The 13,814-nt window shown below is 42.5% G+C and overlaps 1 protein-coding gene across 1 annotated transcript in view; it reads right to left on the bottom strand.

The window, feature by feature from the left end:
- CDYL2 (chromodomain protein, Y-like 2) overlaps positions 1 to 5,794 on the bottom strand; it is a 65,639-nt gene extending 59,845 nt beyond the window's left edge. The window contains exons 1-3 of the mRNA XM_005862704.2: positions 5,704 to 5,794; positions 4,309 to 4,368; positions 1,900 to 2,123 (exon numbers count right to left, since the gene is read on the bottom strand). Coding sequence (XP_005862766.1) covers positions 1,900 to 2,123; positions 4,309 to 4,368; positions 5,704 to 5,794 — 375 coding nt within the window. The remainder of the gene's footprint in view (positions 1 to 1,899; positions 2,124 to 4,308; positions 4,369 to 5,703) is intronic.
- Positions 5,795 to 13,814: the final 8,020 nt, after the last annotated feature.

Below are 13,814 nucleotides of genomic sequence, written 5' to 3'. Positions count from 1 at the left end.
ATACCAGACAGAAACTTGGGTCTACACAAAGAAATAAAGAGCATTGAAATTGGGATAAATGAAGGTAAAAATAAACTCTTTTTTTTTCTTACTTTTAAATGCTCTAAAGTTAAATGACACAAAAAGAGAAAAAGAGCAGCAATGTATTGTGTGTTCATGGCATATGCAAAGGTAACATGAATGACAACAATAGGACAAGGGAAATGAGGAAATGAGAATATACTGTTGCAAGGCTGTTAAATTATATGTGAAGCAGTACAAGTTACAAGAAGGTACACTGAGTAAAGATATGTAAAGTAAGCTTTAGGACAATTACTTTTAAAAATAAACAAGAGATAAATAATTATACAGATTTTTTAAATCATGAGAAATGCTGAATTTTTAAAAATATTTCCTGTCAAAAGAAGGCAGGAAAATGAGCAAAATGTTTGTGCTAGGGATCAGTGAGATACATCAGGGACGCTCTCTGAATATTCACCAATTCCCTTCTTTCCTTTCCTTTCTTACACTTCCCTCAGCCAAGCCAGACATTGCTAGTCAATCACAGCACTTGCCTCAATCGGTCTAGATACCACGTGCGGGCGCGCATGTACAGTGCGATTGAAACTTCGTGGCCCATGTGCAGAAGTCGGTACAGTATTTTGTGGAAGAGCCACACTCAAGGGGTCAAAGAGCCGCATGTGCCTCATGAGCCGCAGTTTGCCGACCACTGGTCTAGACCGACCCAAGATGCTCAGCACAGGACCCAATACACAGAAGCACTTGGTAAATTCTTATTTTTTAATATAATACTCTAGACAGCCATAGCTACACTCAGAGCTGATATGAAAGAAGGAACTCATTCATTCATTCATCCATTCAACAAATAGTTATTGAATGCGTATCACACACCACGCACTGTAGTAGACACCAAAGATACAATGGTGAGTAAAAACAAGTGTGGTCCTTACTCTCATGGAACATAAAGTCTGAGTGGGGGGGAGGGGGGACGGGGGGAGGCAGATCCTAATCAATAATGTCACCAATCAATACATAATGCAAAATGAGATAATTGCCCTACACAACAGGAATGATGTTCAATGGCTGCGGACCTGTTCTTGGAGGTAGGAAAGGCTCCTCTGAAAAAGCAACACTCTAGCTGAGAATGGAAGGAGAGTTGCCTTTAACTAAAAGGGAGTGTGGGGGAGGGGCGCAGAGGGAAGAGAGTTTCAGTCAGAGGGAACAGAATGGGCAAAGGCTCTGAGCCAAGTAGGAGTGTGGTCAATTTGAGGAATAGAGAGGTGGCTGGCTGAAGGAGAGAGGTACGTTGATAAATGAGACTGAGAGGTTGGCAGGAGCCAAACCCTGTCCGGTCTCCAAGCGCATGTTAAGAACTCTGACCTCGTCATTATCTTAAGAGCAAGAGAAGCCACTCCAGGGTGTGACAAATAAGGGAGCTGGCAAAGGCGCAGTGATATTTCCCCTGGTCCAGGCCTGATATGCTTATACTCTAGGTAGGAGCTTTCCTGCCACCAGCTTCATGGAAAAGTGCTCATTCTTGTCTACTCTGTGTCTTTCCCTCAGGATCGCACACAACGCTCAGCTACCAAGAGATCAAATACCCACATCAAAAGCTAATAAAAACTTGTTTTACTCATACTAGTTGCCTCTGAGCCACAGGCCTAGCAACCTCCCAAGAACTTCCGAAAGGTTTATGAAAAGCAAATTCCCCTCCCCCCTCTCCCCAGAGCATGAGCTCACAAATCAGACAGCAAAGCTGGACCCATCCTCTCAAAGCTGGTGGTGCAGGGCTCAAGCTCAAAACAAGATCAACCTGAGCCTGGATCCGGGCTCTGATTCATGGGAGCAGAGGTGGGTGTTGGAAGAACTGGCTCTTTGAGGGACTTGGATGAATCACACCTTCAGATGCATCTTCTGGCTGACAAAGTGAAGGTCTGAACTACAGCAGTCACGGGTTTTCCACCTGTGTTCTGGAAAGCCCAACAAATGGATGGAGGTGTCCCAGGAATTTAACTCGGAGCAGAGAGGGCTACTAAACTCCCCACATTCAACTCCATTCACCCAGAGCCAGCCACTCTGCTTGGGTATAGATATTGGGAAACTGCCCGGTATTGCATTTGGTGCTAAAAAGAACATTTTTAGACAATAAAAATAAATGTGAAAAGCCTTGAACAAAATGATCCTTGTTCAAGGAGCCTTTCAGAAGTTTCCTTCCAGTTCTATAATTTTAAATGCCTTGTTAGGAGAAACAACCTCAAAGAGACCAGAACACATAAATTCTTCAGGTTGTCGTCTCTAAACTCCAGACACTTTAGTGGTATCATTCTGATGTCCAGACCCAAAGCTGAAGTCATAACCCTTTCCTAGGTTTTAACAGAAATAATTTTGTACAAAACAAATCCCTGTGTGTAAGAGAATGGTCAAATCCAGCACTCCAGATAGGCACCCGATAAAGTTAGGAGAATACAGCTTATCTGAACCCTGGCACAGATCAAAAGGTTGGTACTCCAAGGGCACTATGATACAAGGCACAACTGTTTCACTGCCATTCACTGGAAACATTCCAATAAGAGACCATTAATACCTCTTAGACCTGTGGTCGGCAAACTGCGGCTCGCGAGCCACATGTGGCTCTTTGGCCCCTTGAGTGTGGGGCTCTTCCGAAGCCTTAGGAGTACCCTAATTAAGTTAATAACAATGTACCTACCTATATAGTTTAAGTTTAAAAAATTTGGCTCTCAAAAGAAATTTCAATTGTTGTACTGTTGAAATTTCTGTTGACTAATGAGTTTGCCAACCACTGTCCTAGACCATAAGTTTTCTCTCCAGTAGGGTGTTGGGGTACTGAGGAGGGCTAGATGGCCTTACAAATCATTCTTCTCTCAGCAGCCAGGCTGAGAGGACAACCCTCTCACTGCTGGAGCAAAGATGGTGCCCTTCCCGCCCTCATGTCTCCTGAGAAGGTTGTGGAGGATGTTAGTCAACAGAAAAACCAGGATGGAATGGAAAAATTGAAGGAAACTGTCATTTCCCCAACTGGAATTGGAGGAGTTATACCTATTACCTCAGTATACCCTCCATATCCCTTATGAGGACGCCAACGCCATCCCATTTTGAGGATGCGGTTCAGAGAGGATTCCCATCAGGGAGAAAACTCAACTTGTCCCATGAGACTGTAAAGAGCCTCGCTTTACCCAAGAGGTAATCAATAAATATTAGCCGGTAGTCAGTCTTCCATTTTTAAATGAATAAATGAATGGGTTGTTATTTAGGAATGGAAAGTACTAGAAACCCATTGTGTAGTTCAAATTGTTCTCAGTCCCCAACTAAGAAAACAGAACAGATGGGAATTGGATACTGATGGAATCTTTATCATACATAAAAACTGATGCAATCTTTATTTATTATAAGGCAGAGTGAGGCAATTATCCATCTTTGTATTTTTAAATATGAAGAAAAAATGCTCTTCTAGCAACACGGCTCCTGTCTGCAAATTGAACAGGAGCATAAGATGCCAGTCAAACAAAAGGCGATATAAATAGAAAGCATGGTGAGCTCTGCTGTAACTTGTTTTGAAAACACAAATTTATTCCGATGCAACTGATATAAGGGAACCATCTGAGCCTAACACAGATTCTGCACTGGCTTGTGCATGATTTCCGTCCATCAGAAACACTAGGTGAATGCAGAGACCCACACCCCGCCGAACTGAGCCACGCAGGGTACACACAATGTGCACACACCTCACATGTCGATCAGCTGCCCCAGTTCACCACGTGTTCTGAGCCACACCTACCCACATCTTTCCTCAACTCAGACAACCATCCTTCCTCACTACACAATCACTCAGAAGCTGCAATCCTTCTCCCACTCACTCGCACAGGCTGACTTCCGGTCACATTAATTGTAGCATGTATGCGTTCGTTCCTTAACCACTTAGCATGTGCAGAGCAGTGCTACCTACTTTTTTATTACTGTGTCACTGGTAACGTTTTTTATTTTTGTGCCCTAACCCCACTTTTCCCATAAGCCCTATGGGTTTTTTAATTGCATGATTCTGGATAGCACAGTGAATTTTAGGAACACCCAAGTCACATGATAGCAGAACTTACTGTTCTCCCACAGTTGGTTAAATTTTGAAAAAGGAAATACATAGCATTATTAATTGGTACACCCTTCTAGCAGTCAGGTGGCAATACAGGGTGGGGCAAAAGCAGGTTTACAGTTGTGAGTACGTGAAACAGTTTATTCCTGTATTATCATTGACTAATTATTGTATTATTTTCATATGAACAACTGTAAACCTACTTTTGCCCCAGTCTGTATTGACCAAGCTATGTCCATATCTTTTGACCAAGTAACCCCATTCTAGGAAACACAAGACATAATTCAACAGGAATTATAGACATAATTCAATAGGAAAAAGGAAATGAGATGAATGCATTAAGATGTTCATTGTGACATTGATGTGTGTGTGTAAAGCCACCAAACTTAAAATTTATAAATACTATGTAATTAAATAGTAAATGATATGATATATTATACACTAGGTGAAAAGGGGGGGAGTATTTAAACTGATTAATAGTATGAAAACAAAGAGAAAAAATATTTGTTTATACACACATATATAGAGTTGTGTTTTAAAAAAAATTTTTAAAGCTACGTCACCCAGAAGGGTTTTAAACATGCTAATTTCCATCTTTTTAAAAAGTCAGAAATAGTTCTTCACTGCAGATCACATACCCAGCACACTATTTCTAAATGTGAAGGAAGTAATTTGAAATTTTAGTTTCATGAATACATATTTTTGTAACAGTACAAATCTGAATTCTGAACTACAGCTGGTCATCTTCATTTGTCACTAAAACTAATTTGCAGCCCTGCTGCTTGCTGTAAATATGGAAACAATAGTCCCTTTGCAACATGCAAACACACAGGACAAAGCATACCAACAGAAAGTAAAGGTTCTATTGAACAACAGCTAAGTTGTTGCTTGCACACTGATTGTGTTAATGGTAGAAAAAGAGGTGGTAGAGTTTGATGCAAGCAAGGCCATTGCCAGGAAAGCTACTTTCTGGACAAACCAGATGGTCAACAGGAAGTGGGGCAATTTCATGTTTAGCACTGAAGGAACTGCCCAATGGATTCTGTGAAAATACATAAAGTCCACATCAGAGTCTCCAAATCTGCCCAAACTCTTATGCAGGGAACCAGACATTGACAGTGCACGTGGGGTCTCGGGTTGGGCAGACACGCCTGCCTGCACACCAGGGAGGGGATAAAGATGGGATTACTTTAATGTTTTTGAGTGTTTTTACTGTGTTTTAGTTGATTTCTAATTTCATTCCATTGTGATCTGAGAAGATACTAAATTTGATTTCAATCTTCTTGAACTTGTAGAAACTTGTTTTGTGTCCTAACATGTGGTGCATCTTTGAAAATGACACATGTGCATTTGAGAAGAATATATACTCTGAAGCTTTGGGGTGAAATGTTCTATAAATGTCAATTAAATCCATCTGATCCAGTGTGTCATTTAGAGTCAGTGTTTCCTTGTTAATATTTTGTCTAGGATTCAGTCAGTGAAGTCAGCAGTAGAAGTCCCCTACTATGACTGTATTGTTGTCAATCACTCCTTTAAAGTCCTCTAGAAGTTTTATGTATAGATTTAGGTACTCCTATATTGGGTGCATATATATTTACCAGGGTTATAGCCCCTTATTGGAGCAATCCCTTTGGTATTATGTAAGTGGCCTTTGTTGTCTATTGTGATGGCCTTCGTTTTGATGTCCATTTTGTCAAATATGAGTATTGTCACCCCAGCCTTTTCTTCGTTTCCATTTGCATGGAAAAAAATTTTCCAACCCTTTACTCTGATCCTGTGTGTCTTTTGTTCTGAGGTGGATCTCTTGTAGACAACATATAATTGGGTCATGTTTTCATACCCATTCAGCTACCCTATGTCTTTTGATTGGAGCATTTAATTCATTTACATTTAATGTTATTATTGATAGGTACTTATTTATTGCCATTTTTAATTCTTTATGCCTATGTTTCTCTATTTCTTCTTCTCATTACAACAGTCCCTTTAACATTTCTTGCAGTGCTGGTTTGTTGGTGATAAACTCCTTTATCTTTTTGTCTGGGAAGCACTTTATTTCACCATCTATTTTGAATGATAGCCTTGCTGGATATAGTAATCTTGGTTTCAGATCCTTGCTTTTCATTACCTTGAATACTTCATGCCACTCCCTCCTGGCCTATAGAGTTTCTGATAGCAAATCAGCTAACAGCCTTATTGGAGCTCCTTTGTAGGTAACAATTACTTTTCTTGCGCTTTTCTTTAAATTTTGGCATTTTAATTATGATGTGTCTGGACATGGGCCTGTTTGGGTTCTTCTTGCTTGAGACTCTCTGTGCCTCCTGAGCTTGTGTGACTTTTTCCTTTACCAGGTTAGGGAAGTCTTTGCCATTATTTCTTCAAGCACATTCTCTATCCCTCGCTTGCTTTCTGCCCCTTCTGGCACTCCTATTATGTGAATATTGTTGCATTTTATGTTGTCCTGCAACTCCCTTAAGCTGTCCTCCTGATTTTTGTTTTTTCTTTTTGGTTCTCTGATTGAGTGATTTTTTTCTATTCTGTCTTCTAATTCACTGATCCAATCCTTGGTTTCTCCTAATCTGCTGTGTTGTCCTTCCACTGTGTTCTTTATTAGCACTATGTCATTCCTCGTAGTTACTATATCTTTTCTCATGCTGTTGAGTAGCTTTGCCATCATTATTCTGAACTCTATGTCTGATAAATTTCTTCTCTCCATTTCATTTAGCTCTTCTTCTGAAGAATTCTCTTGTTCTTTCATTTGGGACTTTTTTTTATCTCCCCATTTTGGCTGCCTGTTTGGGTTTGTGTCTGTGTGTTAAGTAGATCTACTCTGACTCCCAATCTCTAGTGCAGGACAGTGTCAGACGCTGTTTGTGACTGGTCCCGAGTACCCTGTTTGGAGATATCCACAATTCACAGCTTGTGGCTCCCTCTACTTGGCTGGGTGCCTTTGGATAGGACCAAGTTGTGCACCAGGGTCTTCTTATCCTAGCCCCGGGCCCAGGATTATATCAGGCAAGACTCAAAGCCTCCAGAGACCTGCCTCTGCCTGCAATCCCACTCACCTTTAGTTTTGATCAGCCTCAGGCTATCAACCACAGAGTCGGGCGAGAGGTCTTCCAATAAGGTGGGGCAACTGCCTCTCCCCTAGGCAAAAACTGCCTGGCAAGCAAAGGTCCACCAGAAAAAGATGTCCTCTGCAGTGTGAGGAAATGACTGCGCATAGGAAACCAGAGTGACTGCCCTTGGAGCTCCAACCCTAAAGTCCCCAAACCTGGCTTCTGCTCACACAGCTCCAGTCCACTCTGCCATCCCTCAGGTGGAGCCCAAAGTAAGTGGCTACACACAAAATTTTGTGTGTTGGCCCTTTAAAAGAGGGTGCCTGCATTTCTAGCCGTCTCTCACTGGAAGACAGTAATCGTGCTGCTTTTCGCAGTCAGGTGTTATGTGGGCACCTTTCTCAGTTCTGGTGATCTGTGTTGGGGAGCCCAGCTTAGGGTTTAGACCCCAGAGTTCTCAGTAGGAACCCCTCACAACTGAGGTATCTCTCCATAACTTCAGCTGCTGTCAGTGGGAGCCCGGACAGCCCTTTTGCACCTCCACCCTTCCTACCAGTCTCCATGCGGTCTCCACTTTCTGTCCTTCCTTATCAAGGTTCTTCCCAGCTAGTCTTCAGTTGATTTTTCAGGGTGTTTTTTCTGTATTTTAGTTGTATTTCCAGTTTGGTCTTGGGAGAGTGTCAGTATTGCATCCACTTACTCCACCGCCATTTTGGAATCCTCTCAAGATGGGATTACTTTGAATGTTTAACAGAAAATCCTGTTTTTGTTGGCTTTCCCATACCAAAAAGTTCTCTCCTCCTCTGAACACCTGGGATGCAAAGTAGGAAAGAGTGTTCCAACTTTGGATCTTAACAGCCCTGGGATTTAATTCAAACTATTTTTTGTGTGACCCTCGACAAATTACTTTACCTCTCTGGGCCTCCCTTTCCCCTTCAAAAATGCAGAAATAAAAGTATCTCTCAAGTGTTTGTTCTGAGGAATCTTTTAAAAAGCAACATACCTGATCTGGAGAGGGGCTTAATAAATCCTCATTAAATCTCAAGTTTAATATTTTGAGACATTCCTACTGCCTCTACTCCCAACCTTGACTTCATCCATGCCTGATGTCTCCAGAAAGAACATAATGGCCTGGCTGACCCAGCTCAATGTGGCACCAAGGGATAGAAACTCCAACAGGATCCAAATTACCCATTATCCAACCAACACTGGATTAGGACAACCAGCTTCACCCACACCAACAGCCCAAGCTACATGTGTGAGGATGGTGAGGATGGAAGGCAAAAGGGACAGTGAATATTAAGAATTGTCACACTTAAAAAAAAGAGAAAGAATCCATACCACTGCTCATTATGATTCAACTGAATGCAGTTAAGTTTGTACCTGTTTTAAAGTAATATCCAAAAGCCCCTCAAAAATAATCACTTGATGTTGGAGAGGTTGGAGAGAAAAATGAATCCTTACTCGTTGCTGGTGGGATTTTAAATTGGTACAGCCATGCCCTAACCAGTTTGGCTCAGTGGATAGAGCATCAGCCTGCGGACTCAAGGTTCCCGGGTTCGTTTCCATTCAAGGGCGTGTACCTTGGTTGTGGGCACATCCCCAGTAGGGAGTGTGCAGGAGGCAGCTGATGGATGTTTCTCTCTCATCGATGTTTCTAACTCTCTATCCCTCTCCCTTCCTCTCTGTAAAAAATCAATAAAATATATTTTTAAAAAATTGGTACAGCAACTACAGAAAACAGTATGAAGATTCCTTAAAAAATTAAGACCATATGATCCAGTAATCCCTGTTCTGGGTATCTACCCCAAATTTTTTTTAAACAAGATATATGCACTCCTACATTCATTGTAGCATTATTCAGAGTGGCCAAGACATGAAAATAATCAAAGTGTCTTTTGTTAAATTATTGGATAAAGAAGATGAGGTACATATATACTACGAAATATTATTCACCCATAAGAAAAGATGAAATATTGCCATTTGCAACAACATGGATGGATCTTGATAATATCATGCTAAGTAAAATAAGTCAGATGAAAAAAAGTCAAGAACTGTATGATTTCACTCATATGTGGGATATAAAACTAAAAGCAACAAATGATCAAATAAGATGAACAAAAACTCATAGATACAGTAACAGTATGGTGGCTACCAGAGGGAAAGGGGAGGTATTAAAGGGTAAAGCGAGTCAAATATATGGTGACAGAAAGATATTTGACTTTAGGTGGTGGACACACAATGCAACATATAGATGATATATTATAGAATTGTATACTTGAAACCTATATAATTTTATTAAGCAATGTCACTCCAATGAATTTAATTTAAAAAAAATTTAAATCACTTTATCATGTGGAATCTGTTCCTATAACCATTGGCGTAAATTATCACTGCCTGGTGTCCTTTGTCTGCCCTTGAAATTCTCTCTGATTCATTTCTCAGCATCATAATGATGTTGGTTGCTGGCTCTGCTACATGGCAGCTAGCCCCTCGTGTCTCTCTGTTGCCTTGCCACAGCAGCAAGAAATTGAATACTCACAGATAGGATCCCCTCCCAAACAGCAGCCCAAAGGCAGCCATATCTCCTCCCTCCACTGTGTAGGGGAGCTACTGCTAAGAGGACTCAGTAGGTCCGAACAGAGTGCTTAGGAAAAAAATAATGACGTCCCCCCTACCGCCCTCCCCCCACCCCACACACCTCCTGCGTGTGTATATGTAGCTGCAAAGCAGAGCTCTGAGATGAAAGGGAAATATAGTGGCTAAAAGAAAATGCAATTGCTAAGAAACACATTTCCCTTCGTCTGATTTATGTAGTATGCATAGCTGGCTCTGTCACTTTGGTATACCCACTGGCTGTCACTAGATAACTAACACCCAGCCCAAAGGGGCACTGCCCTCCTTAGTAGCAAATGAGTGTTTCTGCTGAAACCTAACAGAAAAGGACAAGAGGAGGAGGCCACCGGATATTGGAAGCCAAGGGCACCCAGGTCCAGGGGGGTGTGGCTTCATTAATAAAGTGTTTAGATGCAAACAAGAGCCTTTCCATGGCCCCAGCAATGCTACTTACTTATACAAGAGTAATTCTTTAAGACATTACATTCCTTGAGCACATGGTCTCTGATCTACTGAGCTCCGTATTCTCCTCCTTCTCATACCACCTCATGCAATGCCTGGCACGCTATAGGCACTTAATAAGGGCTAGGTGGATGGGTGGCTAGGTGCATGTGTAGGCAGAAGCATGGATGAATACATGGAGGGGTAGCTGGATGGAATTTTTAAACAAGCTAAGAGGAGCTGTGAGTTCAGTGCATTGAAAGGGAAATTCTAATATCATTCAGGTGACAATCAGATTGCCATCTGCTATTTGTAGACAAACATTCAGAAGATTGGCAGCATTTTAATTAAATCAAATGGCCATTGAGATGCACTGTAACAACAGCCTGGGCTACTGTTCAAGAGGTTCTATTGGAATATTGATGCTTAGCCCAGAGCGCAAAAGATCCCTCTAAACCTTTGATTAGCTTCAATCGGAGATTCAATAGACATCTAAGGATGACCAAGACCTTGACATTTATTCTACCATCCTGCCTCTATCAACAGGTTTATGAAAGTGACCCCGTATGGCTAGATCAAAGTCATTCATTTACACCATGCTCTCTTGGGACACTCATTCTTGGAACCCAGCAGCCATGCTGTGAGGAAGCCCAAGAGAGCCCAGATGGGAAGAACACATGTAGGTGTTCCTGCTGACAGCACAGCACAGGTCCCAGCCAACAGCCAGGACCAACCACCAGACATGCAAGTAAAGATGCTTCCAGATGATTCCAGCCCCAACCATCAAGTCACCCCAGCCTTCAGGCCTTCATGGTGGAGGCCTTAGACACTGTGGAGCAGAGACAAACCATCCCCATGTTCCCTGCCTGAATTCCTGACCCACGAGCATTCATGTCGTCCACCAGTAATTTATGAGGTGGCTTGTTTGGCAGCAACGTTAATTGGAACACAGAAACTGAAACACTGTCCCCAAATCCACACCACTTAGCTGGAGCCTTGACACTGAGCCTCCATCCTGTTGGCCCCAAAATGCCAGTGGTGGCCCTTTCCTCCTATACCTTTAGATATCTGTTAAGGTCTTACTATCTAACACCAATAAAGTAAGTAAATCAAGAGGCTGCTGCTCACCTGGTTTGCTGCCCATTTTTTATACATCTGTTCCTGTGTCTCATGCATCAGGTCGGACTTCCTTGTATTTGCCATAAGTTCTGGCCACTTCAGTAAAGCCAGTTACTCTATCCCTGACCCCAGCTCTCTTTGCTTCTCCAATTGTTCTGGTCCATAAAATCCAGCATACTTCACATAGATGCCAACCTGGGAACCCTCAAAAGGAAATATCACCTCCGCATTCCACTCTCAATCTAACTAATCCAAGGCTCACCTGAGGCTGGCAGTGAGAGGTAAATTACTGCAAAAACAGACTATTGTCACATCTGATCAAAAGCTCCATTTTTTTAGATATCAAGGGAAAGGTAAGCATTTATAAAGCTCCTTAGTGGACAGGCAGATTCCACAGAACTGCATCAATATGATGTTTCAATCCATCCTGCCAAGTGGGACATAACCAGAGCCTCAAAGCATACTCAGAGCCCCTGACGTCACTCAGGATCAGAGACATAATCCCCAGGCAGAAACAGCAGTAGACACAGAGGGGGTGGTTAAGGTTATGCAAATCAGTGGACACATCTTACTCACCCAGAGGAGCAACTGAGAGGAGATCCAAGTAAGTGTAACTGAAGCATGACACACAAACACAACTAGGGCCATGAACTTGACTGTGGCTGCAAGAACCAGAGCAGTAAAGAGAGGAAGAAATGTATGGCTCAAGCCCCAAAGAAGGAGGAGCTGGAGAGCACATATTGCACTCCTGTATCTTGGCAATGGCCTGAGGATACAGGAAACCTTGTGGAACCTCAAGTTATGACCCTTCCAAAATCAACAGTGACCGATGGCTTTAGAAGACCCCATAAGCACCACCCTGACTAAGCCAGCCATCAAGAGGAGAAGTTCTTTTGACAACCAGAGGGTTTTCCTCCTCACCTCCCATATCCAAGACCTACTATTTTACTTCCTCAATTTCCTCCCAAGACACTTCTAGTTCTCCATTGTTACTGCCCTAGGGCAATCCACCAGCAGCTCACAGCAGCCTCCAAGTGGAAAACCCTTCATTCTCCACACTACCTCCAGATTTCTTCATAGTAAAATATAATCATGTCACATACACACACACACACACAACCAGCCCTTCTTAAAACTCTTTACACACACACACACACACACACACACACTCACACAACCAGCCCTTCTTAAAACTCTTCGATGGAGTCCCACAGCTCAAAGGTGAAAGTGCAAAATCCTTAATATGGTCTTTAAGGCATTGCACAGTTTGGCATCTGCCTACATCTCCTGCTCATTCATTACTCCCCGCCCCACCCCCCCGCATACACACACACACACACAGCCTCCACACACTCTCTACCCTCCAACCACTTTCTGGAACCATCTATGCCCCCAACCCTCATCTCAGGGCCTGCCTGATGTCCTGAAAGGTGCTTTCATTTTCCATCCCTCTTCTCCCAATTAACTGCTACCCACTTCTTAGATACAAAAAAAAAATGGTGAGGGGGTTTCTGAAGCAGACTTCCTGGGTTCAAATTCCAGCCCTGTCACTGACTTGCACAGAGGGCTAAAACTCTAGGCATCTCAGGTGGAATAAATAATCATTCCTACTTCGTGGGGTCCCTCTAAAGCTAAAGAATTAACATATATAAATTAAGTTAAAATGATCATAAGTGGGCCTAGCACATTAAAAGCACTCAGTAACTATAAGCCCCTTATTCTTATTCCAGCTGAAAAGTCACTTCCACAGAGAGAAGCTTCCTCTGTGGCCCCACACACTAAGGTTTATTCATTAAATGCTTTCCTTCAAAGCATTTAGTGCCTCATAACTTTAGTGGGACTATTTGATTAATGTATGTCCCACCCACTGGTCACAAGAGCAGGGTATGTGTCTGGTTTTGTTTACATTATATGCCAGTACTTAGTATGGCTCCTGGCATACATAGGTATTAAATTAAAACTACATGAATGGAGTGATCAATGGGTGGGTAGGTGGGTGGGTGGATGGATGGGTGAATGAATGGAAGGTTGAATGGATGGATGGATGGACAGATGCATGGATGGATGGACAAAGGGATATATAGATGTAGGGATGGATGAATATAAAGACAGCCCAGATGACACAGAATGCAGAGGCTAGCCACTCTCACTATCCAACATTATGCCCAGCAACTTCACCTTCATGAGCTACCTACTGCCCTGGACTGTCTGTGTGTCTTCTATGATGACCTTGAGTATCATCAATTCTCTTTCCCACCTCACTGTTTTTGGTGGGCCCCATATTATAAAAAGACAGCAATCGGGCCAGAGGGAGATGAATTTCCTCATAGCAACAGAGTAAGACACTCCAATGACGATGCACTGAACACAGCCACTGCAGCAAAGGAAGGTCAGTGAAGACAGTGGTATCCTGAGACGGGGTGGTCAAGAGCACCCAGCCCTTGTCCAAGATTCCACCAGAGCAGCTTCAAAGGAGG

This window comes from Myotis brandtii, unplaced genomic scaffold, assembly GCF_000412655.1.
Source record: "Myotis brandtii unplaced genomic scaffold, ASM41265v1 scaffold165, whole genome shotgun sequence".
NCBI classification, from domain to species: domain Eukaryota; kingdom Metazoa; phylum Chordata; class Mammalia; order Chiroptera; family Vespertilionidae; genus Myotis; species Myotis brandtii.
The sequence above is the reverse complement of the archived record's forward strand: the minus strand, read 5'-3'. Positions and strand labels throughout refer to the sequence as shown.